Genomic DNA, 16,593 nt, shown 5'->3' with positions numbered 1-16,593 from the left:
TCCCTTATTGTGTCCAAGTTAAAGTACAAATTATTTGCCTAAGCCTTGCGTAGGGGTTTGTACATTATAAATACAGTACAGTACAGTACTATGTTTCATTTATTAACAGTATAAATTCCGTACAATGTATGTATCATCTAACGTTTCAAATGTAATTTCAGTTTCTATATGTCAGTAAGTAAATGCTTTGAGAAATAAAAACTTACGTTTTACTATAATAACTGGTTTTAATTTATTTTTCCTGCCTTTTTAGCAATTTTATATTTTCTCCTAGCCGTGTTCGGATTAGGCGGACTTTCGGATTGGCGGGGATCGGATCGGCGGGCCTCTACTGTAGCTGGTTTTGCCATGTCATCTCTTATTGGTTATCAGTTAGTTTGTGAGACACTATCAGTCCACTTTTTTTACACAGTAACTGGACAAACCCAAAGTTGACAACATAAGAAGATGTATGTCAAAAATCTCAAGCATGTACATGAATGTCCATGTCACTGTACAAGCCGGTACACTGAACAGACTGTATAGTTGGTGATAGTTTGGTACATGGCTGAGTTTTTTTGACATACAACTTGCTCTGATAAGTTACAATTTACAATCCTAAAAACTCAGTATTCTATTTTTTTTTGCAATTTTTAATTGTTCTCAGACATTTATGACTGTTTGCTGAATGCTTTAAAACCAATAAAATGTTGATTAACAAAACAATTATTCTGGGAACTTAATCTCTCTCTAAAAAAACTTAAATGCAAATAGAACTGTAATCCACATTATAAACCTAAGCTGTTGAGAACAACATGAATATTTAATAAGTAGCAAAGGGATAAAATCCCATATTCTTTATTTTAGAATGATAACTAAATTATCAATATGATTAACATGTAACTGCCACTATAAAGAATTCTTGAGTTCCCTGTATTGCCAAAATTTTCTGTAGTCGTTTTCTATATGATATTGTTTTTGTGGTGAATATAACGGTAAATGAAAATGATTTATGCAAATTATATGATAAGGGGGGTGTGGGGCTTAACTTTGGACCCGATCGGGCCGACATAGAAATTTCATTACACTTTGAGATATTTAGTTTAAATGGCTGTGAAGACAGCGTGTGTTCCTGTTTTATTACTCTATGGTGCGTGTGCAATGAACGGATGACTGAACAAACATTCCCAACTGCTTCCCGCTTACAGACGATACGTCACGTAGTTCGCGCCAATTTATGTAACCTCACTTGCACTCGCTGCTTTCATTGTGGTTATTCGTTAAATAGTTGTATGATTGTTTATGTTAGTCCAAGCTTTATTAAATATTAGAGATGAATGGAAACCGGGATGAAAGTGATGTAGAGATGTTTTTGGACGAACCGATGAGTAGTGAACGCGATAGATATGGAGGTAATTATGGTGAATTGGAAAATTATAGTGGATCTGAGTTTTCTGATTTGGATGACATTGTCGATGTGCTGGTACCACAAGATTGCAGAAAAACTGCTTCTTGGAACAGCTGTTGTCAATGCGTGGCTAGCGTACAAGAATGATGTTGAAGTTACTGCTCAACGTAGAAGAAGTCATGTGTATTCCATCAAAACGTTCAGAGAAACGTTAGTGTATTCACTCTTGGGTCTAGAAGACGAAATTCTGTCTACAGTGCCATCACTACATTTCTGAGTCAACAACTTTCGTTGGCGAGGAAAAAAACAAACGGAGATCAAGGAAAAACTGCAAGATTTGCTACAACAAGGGAGGTTGTCAAACATCAAAAAATCTGAAAAAAGTAAAAACTTTTTGTCAGCTGTGCCCAGGAAAGCCTTACCTCTGCAAAGATTGTTTTAAGAAAGTCCACAAGTAGACCTTAATCTGTATTACAGAAGTATTAATCCCCTTTTATGTATACAATTAAAAATAAACTTTGTTTTTATAAATATTGAAATATTAAATATTATTTTATATCCAATTCCAATATAAATGCTTCCAAAATAGTTTTTCTAATATCATTCACAACGATAATGAGGTAAATGAAACGAGAATAATTAATAAAACAATATAATCACATAATAAAATCAATTAACAAAAGTATAGAAGAAAAATATATCAACAATTGGTAAAAAATAAATTTGCCGACCTGATCGGGAGATAAAAGTTCATAATATTCCGCAGTGTTTTAGTGAACCTAAAAAATAATTAAACAACTTCAAACAACGTTCTTTGTTCATTCTTGTATCTATTTAGAACATTTAGTCCACTGGTTTGCCACCAAAGCCAAACGCAATGCTCGTAGCTGCAATAAAGTAAAACTATGTTATCGTCATGGTGAGGCCCGATCGGGTCGGCAGTGCATAGTAGCAACAAAATATCTGCTGACCCGATCGGGTTTGGCATGGTAGTTAACGTGTTAAAGCTTTAGCTCAAAATGTAACTAGTGTTGACATATAGATTATGGAACTATAACTTAAACAGAGCTGCTACTAATTTGGTTTGATTTTTGCCATGTTAAATGATGAATTTGTTTTGTTCAGGATACGCAGACTCTGACAATCTGCCGATAGACGAGCAGGCCGTAGTGGAGGACACCCGTGCTATACTGACCTGGGTCCGAGAACGTGTCACAAAGGGCAATATTTTTGTCTGGGGTCATTCGCTGGGCACTGCGTAAGTTTAGAACCAACGTATCTCAGGGATAGTCAGGATCAAATATTGTACTTGATTATTGTCTGAGTTTTGTTCCTGCAATATTTAATCTGAAATCGTATTAAATATTTGTGCACTGTGTAGTTATAAAAAAAAATTGTACAAGATGAAATAAGTACATCCTCATTTATCCGTATTTCACTTATCCGGATCTCTGTATTATCGGTTTAACAGAGCATAGGGAATACCATATTGTTAAGAATAAGCAATTATTGTTGAAATTCCAGTATGATTTGTTTTTTTCTATTAACCTATGTTATGCATTCAGAATAATGGTTACAATCTTTTAACAAATTAACAATGTTGTACTTGGTCTACGAAAGATTGATAATTGTAAATTTATAAAATATAAATTATTGGATTCAGGCTGACAGTATAGTACAGCGGTTCGATGACCAACGTACAAATTGTATCAGCAGTTTATTCTTCAATGATAACACAGAGGACAGTGAAGACAATTCATATAATGAACAGTGATAATAAAAGATTTCATATCTCATACTGAATCCATGGCACAGCTAGACTGACAGATAGTTTATTTTGGGCATTAGTTTGACATGGTGTCAGTGGAAATAATGACCTTGAAACCTCTGTGTGTTGGTACTTCCCGGAAGCATTGAAGCATAACTATTATTTTGTTATTAATCTAGCTCTATAATGAAATAATAAATTGGCTCTCTATTACTGTTATATCTGTAACAAAAAAAATTCCTTATTATCTCTAATCTATTGTATTTTTACTGTATTTCCGGATTATTCCAATTTTCATTTATCCTGGTAACTTCCAGTCCGAATTAATCTGAATAAACGAGATTTTATTATAATATCATTGATTTGTAGCAAAATTTAAGACACAAACAAACTGTAATGTAATCTTATAAAAACAAATTTGAAAGTACAGTTGCTGGGAAAAAAATGTTCTGAAATCAGTTGTGTGAAATTGAGCTGTATTAATTTTATCAGAAAACTATGCATAGTTCATCAATGAAGGCATTTCTGAGAAAAAGTAAGTTGATTTGCCTCAGACCATCAATACATACTTAAATATCAGAATCCCATATAAACAGTAAATCATGAGTTTAGATCACTATAAAAGAGTGTGGTGAAGTAAGCCATAGTATATTGACTGAATTATAACTTACAGGATTGCTGCACACACTTTGGCAGTGCTGGAGGGCGAAGGCAAGAAAGTAGCAGGAGTTGTATTGGAGGCTCCGTTCAACAATCTTAGCGAGGAGATTCGGGAGTATCCGATATCCCAGGTGACTATCATGTAGTACTGTGGCCATCTTGTAGTACTGTGGTCCATCATGTACTGTGGACCATCATGTACTACTGTGGCCCATCATGTACTGTGGATCACCATGTAGTACTGTGGTCCACCATGTAGTACTGTGGTCCACCATGTACTACTGTGGTCTATCATGTAGTACTGTGGACCATCATGTAGTGATGTGGTCCATCATGTAGTACTGTGGTCCACCATGTACTACTGTGGTCCATCATGTAGTACTGTGGTCCACCATGCAGTACTGTGGTCCATCATGTAGTGCTGTGGTCCATCATGTAGTGCTGTGGTCCACCATGTACTACTGTGGTCCATCATGTAGTACTGTGGTCCACCATGTACTACTGTAGTCCATTATGTAGTGCTGTGGATCATCATGTAGTACTGTCGACTACCATGTAGTTCTGTTGACCACCATGTAGTATTGTGGTCCACCATGTACTACTGTGGTCTATCATGTACTACTGTGGACCATCATGTAGTACTGTGGTCCATCATGTAGTACTGTGGTCCACCATGTACTACTGTGGTCCATCATGTAGTACTGTGGTCCACCATGTACTACTGTAGGCCATTATGTAGTGCTGTGGATCATCATGTAGTACTGTCGACCACCATGTAGTTCTGTTGACCACCATGTAGTACTGCCGGCCACCATGTAGTTCTGTTGACCACCATGTAGTGCTGTGGTCCACCATGTAGTTCTGTTGACCACCATGTAGTTCTGTTGGCCACCATGTAGTACTGTGGCCCAGCATGTAGTTCTGTGGTCCACCAAGTAGTACTGTGGTCCACCATGTAGTACTGTAAACCATCATGTAGTTTTGTGGACCACCATGTAGTACTGTGGTACACAATAGTTCTGTAAACCATCATGTAATTCTGTGGACCACTATGTTGTACTATGGGCCACAATAGTAGACATATTTGTAATTTTTTCCAGAATAATTTAGTGAATTGGATTTAAAAGTAGTAAAAGGTTTAAACTTATAAATCTTTATTTTTCAGCTTTTCACAATATTACCATGGTTCGACTTCTGTTTTGTGGAGCCTGTGTACGAGAACAACCTGAGGTTCGAGAGTGATGTGAACCTACGAAATGTGTCTGTACCTCTGCTCTTCCTGCATGCAGAGGACGACAGAGTAGTCCCATTCAAACTGGGTCGCAAGGTAGGCAACAAGATATTATTTTATTAAGTCTTCCCAGATGTTCTACAGGAAATCCCGTGTGGTAAAACTGACCCCGCATAAGTATTACAGTAAATGTCGCAATCAAAGATTTGGTCCTCTATCACAAACTTTACTTTGTTAAATTAGTGAAGATTACGTTAAAATGTTAACTGAATGCCAGATGCTTTGATTGAATGCTTTGCTTTATTCATTGTTCTTGGACTCTTGTTATAGCAGCCAAATGCCATTTTGTGCTGAAATCTGGCAGGTTACATAGCTTTTACCATGTGGGGAAATATGTTTTCTCTAAGAGTAGAAGTATACTACAGTCCTCTACACAAAAAAGATGATCATTCTGATACCTTAAATTATCGGCCTGTCTCTCTGGTCTCCAAAGTATATGAGAATGTCGTACTTACCTGTCTCTCCAGCACCTATCCATGTTTGAAATCATAAACAAACAGCAACATGGTTTCATACGGGGGAAGTCAACAATTGGTGCCCTGTATGATTTTTCAAATCATCTACTCTGATCCCTGAACGGGTCGAGTAAGGTGTTGGGTTTGTTCTGCGACTTATCCAGGGCCTTCGATCGTATTAACCATACTGTTCTCTTAAATAAACTTTCTCATTATGGGGCAAAAGGAATTGCACTGATTGGCTTCGATCTTCTTTATCTGGAAGACAACAAAGAGTACAGATAAATAATTCCTCCAGCTCATTTTCACCCTCTTGTAAATCAGTGGAACTCGGAGTTCCTCAAGGCTGTATAATCTCTCCTTTATTATTCGTATTGTACATTAACGACATTCATGTCATGGGTGAAAGGTATATCACCCATACCCAGTAGTACATGAAAGGTCAATATGTTCGCTGATGATGGGTCAGTCTTGGTTTCTGGATAATACTGCAACGATCTTGAGGATAAAGCATCGGCCCTATTGTGTACCTTTGAGGATAATGGACTCCTACTCAACTTTGGAAAAAAAAGTTCTGTGCATTTTACACCAAACAGAGGCAATTCAAATGACCTGAGTATTTTTAACTTACAGTCTTCTCCCTCCATAAAGTCCTTTGGTGTTTGGCTTGAATGATCCCTTTCTTGGCGACTTTATGTCACAAACCTCTTGCCTAGCACCAATTCAGCTCTTTATGCTATAAGAATTTTAAAACCAACCTGTAGCAGAGAGGTTCTTCTTGATGTATACCGAGGCCACTGTGAGAGCCTACTTCATTGGGGATTCTTTAATTTCCTGGAAAAGCTACTCAAGTGCCAGAAAAGGATTTTGAAAGTTATTTTTAGTTTAAGTACTAGATATCTTTTCAAGATCATTTTTCAACAAAACAATATTCTTTCTGTGTTTTTGCTTTACATCCAGGACGTTGTCATATTGACATTTAAAAATACTTTAATATTGAATAAAACTGATGATTTTCACAGCTTCAATACCAGAACAGGATTCATGCTGAATTTTGAAGCCAGTAGTCTGCTACAAACTCTTAATTTGTCTGTTGTGTTACAGTTGCACGAGTCAGTGTTGAGACATCGCAAAGAGAACAACACTGTTGATTTTATCAGATTCGAGCGCAAGCTGGGCTATGGCCACAAATTCATCTATAGGGATAGGCACCTTCCCATGATAGTCAGGTGAGAATTGTGCTTTATCCACTTGTAGTTTTTGTTTTTTATTAGATGAAAATACTTTTGAACTAATTTAATTGTATAGTATTATGCAGTTTGCGGTTTTTTGATAGCTTAATCTTGTTTAGTCAAATTTAGTTTGAGTTACACCACATTGACTCATATATCATTCCATTCCATACAATTGAATTCTTCATGACTTCATTTTCTGCTGCAACATAAATCGCATTCAAGAAAAGGATGAATAGTTCTTGTAATTATTGTTATTTAGAGAAATTAAAAAATATTGTAAATTAACTCTTCTATGCGGAACGTTTTTAATGGAAGCCGAACCCACCTGTCCTACATGTTTTTTCTAAATCTCATCCTATTTTTGAAAAATATTTTCTTTCTCCTGCTCTAGACAATCCACCAACATAATTTGTTTTTACTAATTACAACTTGTAATGCATTCTTTATAATTTATTTACAGTAAACATAATATTACATCATGTACATGACTGGCAACTTGTTAATAAACGTCTTATAATAAAATCTATAAAGTTTTGTCCAATTCAAAATCTAAATTATTTTATCGACAAAATCACTACAAAACAAAAAAATTTCAGCCACTTACATACCAAATTATTCTTCCTATAATGCAAAATACAAACTCTAGCTAAACACTTAAGTTATTACTCTGAAAATTATTTTAAAAAAATCATACGAGGTATATTCAAAAAGTAACAGGAATTTTCATTTGAAAAACACTTTTTTTTGTACAATAATGTCACCTTCAAAACAATTCCCATTACATATTATGCACTTGTGCTAGCGCTTCTTCCAATCCTCAAAACACTTCTCAAACTCAATGTTTGGAATAAATAGCCTTTAGCTCTTTCAGCGACACCCTTTTAATGTCATCTATGCTTGAATGATGGCCCTTTAAGGTTCTCTTTATTTTTTAAAATAAAAAGTCACACAGAGCCATGTATGAAGAATATAAAGGTTGGGGAATCGTTACAATACTGTTTTTGGCCAAAGATTCATAAACAAACAGCAAAATGTGAGCAGGTACATTATCATAGTGCAAGTCATGAATTATTTTTCCACAAATCCGGACGATTTTGTCGCATTGTCACACAAACGGTGTTGAACTTGTTAGTACTCCTTACTGAACGTTTGACTTTGTGGCGAGAATTCATGATCCTTTATGACATTGACATTGGAAAATACAGTGAGCACAACCTTCACGTTTGACTGCACTTATCAAGCCTTTTTCTCAGCCTTGGTGATCCAAAATGCTTCCACTGGGAATATTGAGCCTTAGTTTCGACATAATATCCGTAAACCCATATTTCGTCACCTGTTATTAACACATTTCAGTAATTTTGCATTGTTGTTGACTTCATTTAGTGACTTAAGAGCAACTTCCATTCTCTGCGGTTTTTGTTCAAAATTGAACAAATTTTGCTGACACGAGTTTCATGCCCAAAACAATGAAAAACTTCATGTCATGAGCCAATTGATATGTCAATATCATCAATAACTTCTCTGATCATAATACAGCACTCGTTCATTACCATTTTCTCCACTTTTTTATGTTTCTATCAGTTGTTGGTGTGCTGGGATATCTAGAGCATTCAACCTCTTCACAGCCATCTTTGAAACATTTATACCGCTTATAAACTCTTGTTTTACTCATAGCAAACTCACCATAGGTTTTTGATAACATTTCCCCATATTTTGTTACACTTAATTTCATTTTTCACAAAAAATTTGATACAAATTCTTTGATGCATTTTTTTAACTATGAAAATTGTTAAGTTCATTAAAGACGTCTAACCTTAGCAGCTATCCTTAATAAAGTATACAATAAATACAGCGAAACTTAAAAATTCCCGTTCCTTTTTGAACACCTTCATGCAATAAAAAACTCAATTTATTATATAACAATAAAAGGAGCAAAACTTATTGCATAGTAATCGGTGTGGCATGTTGAACGAACTTCACCAAGATCAAAGACAGTTTTGTAAACAATATATCTGTCTCTATCACAAACTCAACAGGTTTTAAAGATGGCCAAGTGACAACATATTCGTTATAGTTCCAATCCGAAATATTTCACCAAAATGGCGGCAGCTATCATCATATAACACAGTGCCCATGTGACGAATCAAATCCGACAAATCATCTTCAATATTGAAGTACAGTTGTGTAGATCTAATTAAATTTTCTTCATGACATGTTTTGATGTGTCTATTATAGTCTGTTTTTCTGTTTTATTTACAGAAAATTCGTGGAGAAGAGCCTACAGAAGAGCTAAACTAACTTCTAGCTAGGTCAATGTGAAGGTGTATGGACTATTGTAATTTATTGTATAATAACATTCAAATATGTGTACAGTACTCTCTAGCGGTAAATAACCATGATAGAATCTGTCTTTCACTTGTTTCTCAGTATTTTTTACACTACTTGATGTATTAAATTTATGTTAGTGAAAATTTAACTTGATCGTAATTTACCCTGTTGTCTTGTACCTACGAATTTTGTTTATGAAACTGAAAATCTTGTATGTAGGAAGTAGTTATAATGTCTTGTCTTTTCTCTTATTTTTTAAATTGCCCTTCTTAATCCTAGACATGGTAAAGGCCTGTGATGGGCCCTTTAACCCTTTTGTTACCGGCCAAATTTAAATTTTCTTTCTGAGGAATATCAGTAATGTCTATCTGGGAACTATCAAGGCATACTGGACCATTTTAGGCCATTCTACACCTTTTTACAGTATTGACTGTTTTTTTGTAAAAATTCACTATATTTTTGTACAAGAAGAAATTCTTTATCACCACTAATATTAATATTAGATGAAACAAATAAAAACCAAAAAGTTATAATTCAATCATGTATTTACTTCAAAAAATTATTTTTCCAATTGAGTCTTTAAAAAACTCTTCAAAAAATCCATGAGCATAAAACTACTTATTTCACTGAATACTATACTAATAAATACTATAACAATCACAAATTTGTAATAATTTGTATTGAAAACACTTTGATAAAATCTTGCAACTGCTTAACAGCTCTTTGGTTATCTATGCCTTTTATATTGGAACCAAATAAACAACTATTAAGAGATAACTGTAATAACTAAATCTACATTTTCTTGTGATCAGATTCATACTAAATGTGATTAATATGACTTTAAAAAATTAATAGAACAAAAATAAAATGTAAAGTGTCCTGTAATTATTATTTCTAGACAACTGCATACAACTAACTGTAACAGTTGTGTTCAATTAATAGTATGTTAGTATTTCTTGCACTTCTCTAAATGTCCAGATATCCAGACGTTAGTATCCAAAGTGTTAAAAATACTTTCCCAGTGGGCCGTCAAGATCTTTTTCAACACGAATTTTGTAAAACACATCTTGCACTTAGTTATTCGTAACTAAATACATGTTATTTATATCAATAAATGCAGAAAGATATGCTGATTATGACAGTATTTATATCAGTATTTTTATAATTAATTATAACTTTACAAAATATTATATACCTAGATAAAAATTACGATTGCCCATCTGACCATGCTAGTGAGAGGCACAATTCTGATTAAAGTAATGAGTGAAATCGAAAATGCTTATGTATATATTTATGTATATTGTTCCATTTCTTATATTTGCAGCTTTTTATAATGTATATAATAAATTGTTCATTGTCATTGTACACTAGTGTTGGTTTTTTATTGTTTGTAATTTCCTTAAAAAATATAAAATGTCATATACGCTATGGATAATCAGTAAAAAAGATGAACATAATAAATTAATAGAGTAAACCTATTTAGTCAATCCAGAAAAACTATTTTTCTCCAAAACAAAATATTGGTAATTTATAAGGATTGACTCATCACTTATATGAAAATAGATTTTTTAATTTCATGTATTTTTATGAATATTAAGATTTCTTTGAAGTATCTTGGTTAAATTCCTGACATATGTAAATGTGCATATATATATATATATATATATATATATATATATATATATATATATATATATACATATTGGAGTGTTTTACCATTTAGGGCTTAATAGGTAGAGAGATTTAGTTTAGATCAAAATTAAAAATTATTGTATAGGGAAATTCACGAAATATAACAAGAGGGAAATTATTTTATAATTTTTTTGGTCTTATGGTCATATAAAACCATATGGACTTATAAAACATATAAGAACCATTTATTTTCAAAATATTAAATATTATTGACAACTTATTCAATTTTTTATCTTTTATAATTTAAGAAACCTTTCTTTGCTATTTTTCATTTCATTTCTTTATTGCCAAGAAAACAATCATTACATAATTGTACAGGCAGAGTCAAAAATACAATAAAATAATCATTAACTAGTTATAGCATAAAATTCATCAACACTATAAATAAAAACTATTGTATGTTAACAATCTTTTTAATACAGCATTTAAAACTTTTCGATGGTAGATTTTTAAAGTATAATGGCAGATGATTATATAACTTAATGGCAGTATATTTAAAGCTATTTTGTGTTGTACTGTAGGATACTAAATCATTTCTTAGTTCCTGCCTATTTCTAGTTTCATAACTGTGGTAATCACTATTAGATTTGAAAAGATGTATGTTCTGTTTTTACATAAATAAGGCACTGATAAATGTAGATACATGGAATTGTCATAATTTGTAACTTAATAAATAAATTCTTACAATGGGATCTAGTTGGAGCTTTACAAATCAATCGAACTGCCTGCTTTTGCAAGACAAACAGACAATGAGAGTAAGAGCAGTTGGCCCAAAAGATGGCACGATACATTAAAAAAGAATGTATATAACTATAATAAATTAGAAGAAGAACATCATTTAGAAACTGTGTAATTTAAATTTTCTTAACATAAAGATACCTCTAGTGATCCTGGGTAAAATATAATTAATGGTGAGAGAACCATTTTAAATCAGATTGCAACAGAACACCAAGAAACTTAACAGAACTGTATCTCTTTAACATCTATTTAAAGACATTGCTAAATCTTGTGTCTTTTCTAAATTTAAAGACAGACTATTAACATTGCACCAATCTGAGAGTAAACCAATCTTAAAATTAAAAATATCAGTGATTTTGTCTTCACAAAGTAACATTTAGGCAAATATCATCAGCATTACAAGTGACACTGTGTATTATCATCATCTAAAATAGCTGGCAGATCATTAATATATATGATAAACAAAAGTGGTCCTAAAATAGATCCTTGCGGAACACCATTAACAACATCCTAAAACTAGATAACGACCCCATTAAAAAAACACACACTGAGTTCTATTACTAAAATAGGACTCAATGAAAGACTAAGACATCTGATCAAAACCCATATGTTTAAGCTTAACCAACAGTGATTTATGCTGCACTGTGTCAAAGGCCTTTGAAAGGTCAAAGAACCTTGATTCCACACAAAGCCCCTTCTCCATGCCATCCAGACAAGCCTGAAGAAAGGCACGAACCGCATCACAAGTGGTGCGATTCCTTCTAAAACCAAACTGCTTGGCTGAAAGCAAACAATTTCGTTCCAAGTAATTATAATTTGTAGGCTTATTAACCTCTCAAAAAACCTTCGAAAAAACAGGGTACAAGGGACACAGGTCGAAAAACTATGATTACTCATCCTTACTGCCCTTCTTATAAACAGGAATCACCTTACTTATCTTCAGTTTATCAGGAAAATAACCTACATCTAAACATGAATTAATAACATTACATAAAACTTCAGAAATATAATAACTGCTTATCTTTAAGATTTAGAATTGAGATAAAAGACATCCTTCCTGACTATTACTGCTACTTAAAGAATTTATAGCTGAGAAAACATCTTCAACACTTACATGAGTAAAACGAAAAAAAACAGAAGTCACATTATTATAAACATTTTACAGATAAAAACTAACATTAAAAATACTATTTGGTATATTACTGACTAGATCATTAATACTGTTGATAAAATAATTGTTGAAACCTGTAGCAGTTAAATTAATACTATTATTGGTATTGGCTTTAGCCTTACTATTGACAGAGAGGTTATCTTTGACAATGTTCCAAAGTTGTTTAGGTTTGTTGGAAGAGTTAGCCACCAATGAATTATTATAACTGAGTTTAGCTAATCTAATCTCCCTTGCAGTAAATGTTTTTTCAACCTTTTTATATGCATCCAGGAAAATATTGAGAATTTGTATCCTTACTTAAATAATAGTAATGTAGACAGGATCCTTAAGAGCTATTAAAATCAGGAGAGTACCATTTATTAATATTAGAATTTACACTAGATCTTTTTTTGACAGTTTTAATTGGAAAAGTTAAGTTTAACTACCCACATAAATAAATTTAAAAAACAACAAAAACTTATCACTAGCAGCTGAATAGCTGTAAACAGGTAACCAGTTCATGGTATTCAAATTTCTCAAAAGGTAAGAGTTTCTTTATCTTGAACCAACCTAGTAAGAGACGTTGTCCTACCTCCTCCGAAACTGTAGACAGCTCCATGGAAGTTGACACCGCAAAATGATCAGACTCCACTGTAGGAACTACCTTTACCGTCCATCTATCAGGATGAAACACTAGTGACAATGTTGTCTATGCAGGTGCCCCTGTTGATGTTCCCAGGACGTGTAATTGAATTATTCAACATGATATTCAACCTGTAACCTCCAACTAAGTTACTAAACGCCACAGTGTTCCTGTCCTTGGTCTCGAGAAAGTTAATGTTAAAATCAGCACAGATGATCACTTCATGATTCACATGGGAAGCAGTTTTGCAATAGATCATCAAATAACAATAAAAAACCTGTCAATATCCGTTGGTTTTAGGTACTCTGTATAAACAAACAACAAAGAGCATTTAAAGTGTCCACATAAACAGCCGATATTTCAAAGAGCAATTCGACAGCTAACTTATTAATCCAGGGTACTTCATGAAAAGTTAGATTATTTTTAATAAATATAGCCGAACCACCATGTGATGTGAACTGTCCTACAGAAAGAGGATGCCAGTACATAGTTAGGCAACTTAAAAAGAGATATCTCGTCCAAAGTGAGCCAATGCTCCGTTATGCAAATTATATCACTATTGTTTGTGTGACCAAGGGCCTCAACTGAGACCGACTTTTCCCTCAGTCCATGACAGTTCCAAAACAATTAGGTTAAACCTTCTTACAGTTGGCCTGGCTATAGTGCAAACTTTGCTATTTACTACAGTTTGGGTTTGCCTAAAAAAACCATACTCCTTAACCTTATTATTTTTTAGGCTTAGGCTGATTGTATTCACATATTAGTGTTCCACTCTTGGCCAGAACTCAGAATTTAACACTTTTGAGGCTAACTCCAAAGGCAAACCAATTTTATATGATTTATAAGTATCATACTTTGTTTTCAACTCGACACACTCTGAATTGTTAACACCGGCTCCTTCCAAGTAGCTAACTAAATCTTCTTTTTGAACTTCAGGCGATAGACGAGATATAAATATCCAACTCCGTTTTCCAATAGCTTTTAGCTTGCATACATTTGCCTCTTCACTCTTCTTCGTACCAATTAATAGGCTTAACATTGGACCTGGAGTTTCTCTTTTTCTTGGAAGAGTAAAGTTCCCACTTATTCTCACGTAAGGAAGGAAAAACTTCTTTATTTTTCTCGTAACCAGGTCCCCCATAGATTTCTTTATCTTCAAATCCAAGAAAAACGTCTCCTTCAATTGAAAACATTGCCATTTGACTTACTAGGACTAAACGACTTTACACCCTTAGGATTATTATTGGTGTTACTGTCATGATTATTGTCATGATTAGAGTTGTTGGGCCTATTTCCCCCATCAGTTGCTGACTTCATTGACTCTTTAAACTCTTGATCTCGTTAAAGGGTCGATTAACGTCCTTTGCCGACTGTTCTTGTGAAGGAACGGTTAGGCCTATTGATGCTGGAACACTCGTTGATTTTGTGGAACCCTAAAGTTTAAAATAGCTGAACTGACATACACAATGAAGGATGTAGGTCTGTCACTACAGACTGCCTTGTTGAACGAATTAACATTGTGCTTAGAAAAAACCGTAGAAACACAATTGCTTTGTCTTTAGAATTTCCAGAGGTGTTAAGATCTTCTCTTTACTCTATTGTTACAGATATTTTAGCCTACAAAAAGAAAATGACTTCAGCTTTGGCATTTCTCAAATTGATCCTGGAATTTGCAATTTGGCCATCTTTAAACTTTCGACACCATAATAACTCATAATGGTTTATCCTTAAACACGGTACATTCTCCAATAGATTTATGCAGAACTATTGCCTTCTACTTGCGGGATACAAATAAAACTCCTCAACTCACATTCGGCCGGAGAATCAATAGAGGCAGCCATGTTTGTGTGACTGCTGCTCAGCGCAAACTGGCTACTTGAACTTGGCAGTGACTAACGTTGTAGTGGAGAAGATGCGCGATCAACTACTTGTGCATACCACGGACCTGCCACTTATCTGGCCATCATGGCATGAGATCGAAGGTTAAAAAATAAAATGGCCATCTTATATATTTATATATTTCCAATTATTTTCTCATTTTCCCTTCAGTTAACTATTTTAGATAACTTTTATATACCATGCAAGTTTGGTGAAATGTTTTTATTAACCTTAGAGCACTGATCTTGAAATATTTGTAATGGTATTGAGTAAATTTTTGGTTCTACACTTATAAGTTCTCCAAAATTCAATAACACCATAATAGTTTATTATAATTTGAAACTGTAACTAATTGTGAAGAAATCAATATGCAACACGATAAGTTAAGTATAAATTATTGTCACTTCAGGAATTTTATCAATTAATGTTAAGGGAAAATTAAGACATAGAACAATAATAAATCTTTTAACACATGAGAGGGTGCAACTTCTTCCTGGATGCGAGAGGTCGGGTGAAGACAATTTTCTTACGCTTACTTTTTAAAAATGTGTTTAATAAGAATTTTGTTTTTTAATCTTGTGATGCAATCACTAACTGTGTCTCATAATATACTGTTTTAAAATTTTCTGCAAATAAACAATTTTTTATTTATCATTTGAATTGAACTTACAACTTTGTACAAACATTTTTGTCCATATTGTGCTTTAATTGTGTATATCAAAGTTAATTTAATTGTAATATTGTGCAATTTACTTTTATTTTTATTGTAGATATTAAGGTTGTAATTTTTGGATAAGACAAATTAATGTTGCTTATAAATCTCACAGTAAGTAATATATAATGCATTACATAAATCTAAGTCATTTTATAAAAGCTAACAAATGTATACCCAAAATCTTTAAACAAATTGCTTTACTATTTTTTGAAGGCATAAACTTTTGAATCTTATAAATCTTAAAAACAAGAGAAAAGTGAATACCATCATAACTTTTTTTTATTAATTTATAAAGATTATTTCTTTCATTATAACTATATGTAACAACCAACCCTGATAACAATATAATTACAACACTATGGAATTCAGGTTTTATATGTGTATTCCATAAATGAATTAGTGAATCTCTGCTAGAAACAAAAACTCAGCCTGCTGTTTGGTAAGTTTCTGACTGCCCCTTACAGGGTAAATAAACAGTTGCCACTGTAGCATAGAAGTCATCTTTGGCGATAGAAACTTTTCATTGATCAAATTTTGAACTTCTGAAAAAACTCAAGCCGGCTGTACTGGCGGCCATCTTGATTGTAGCTCCGTAAGAACAATGTTAATACACTTTACAACCTTATTTTTAGTTGTAGATTATGAAAAATATT

The 16,593-nt window shown here is 33.3% G+C and overlaps 1 protein-coding gene across 5 annotated transcripts in view; it reads left to right on the top strand.

Moving 5' to 3' along the window:
- LOC124364729 (lysophosphatidylserine lipase ABHD12-like) overlaps nt 1–9,272 on the top strand; it is a 46,856-nt gene extending 37,584 nt beyond the window's left edge. For all 5 annotated transcript variants that reach the window (XM_046820426.1, XM_046820430.1, XM_046820427.1 and 2 more), the window contains 5 exons: nt 2,513–2,645; nt 3,829–3,946; nt 4,981–5,142; nt 6,666–6,790; nt 9,056–9,272. In XM_046820426.1, coding sequence (XP_046676382.1) covers nt 2,513–2,645; nt 3,829–3,946; nt 4,981–5,142; nt 6,666–6,790; nt 9,056–9,089 — 572 coding nt within the window. In that variant the 3' untranslated portion in view covers nt 9,090–9,272. The remainder of the gene's footprint in view (nt 1–2,512; nt 2,646–3,828; nt 3,947–4,980; nt 5,143–6,665; nt 6,791–9,055) is intronic.
- Nucleotides 9,273–16,593: the final 7,321 nt, after the last annotated feature.

The sequence above is a fragment of the Homalodisca vitripennis genome, chromosome 6 (assembly GCF_021130785.1).
Source record: "Homalodisca vitripennis isolate AUS2020 chromosome 6, UT_GWSS_2.1, whole genome shotgun sequence".
Taxonomy (NCBI): domain Eukaryota; kingdom Metazoa; phylum Arthropoda; class Insecta; order Hemiptera; family Cicadellidae; genus Homalodisca; species Homalodisca vitripennis.
Note: the sequence above shows the minus strand (reverse complement) of the source record. Positions and strands in the feature narration are given on the sequence as shown.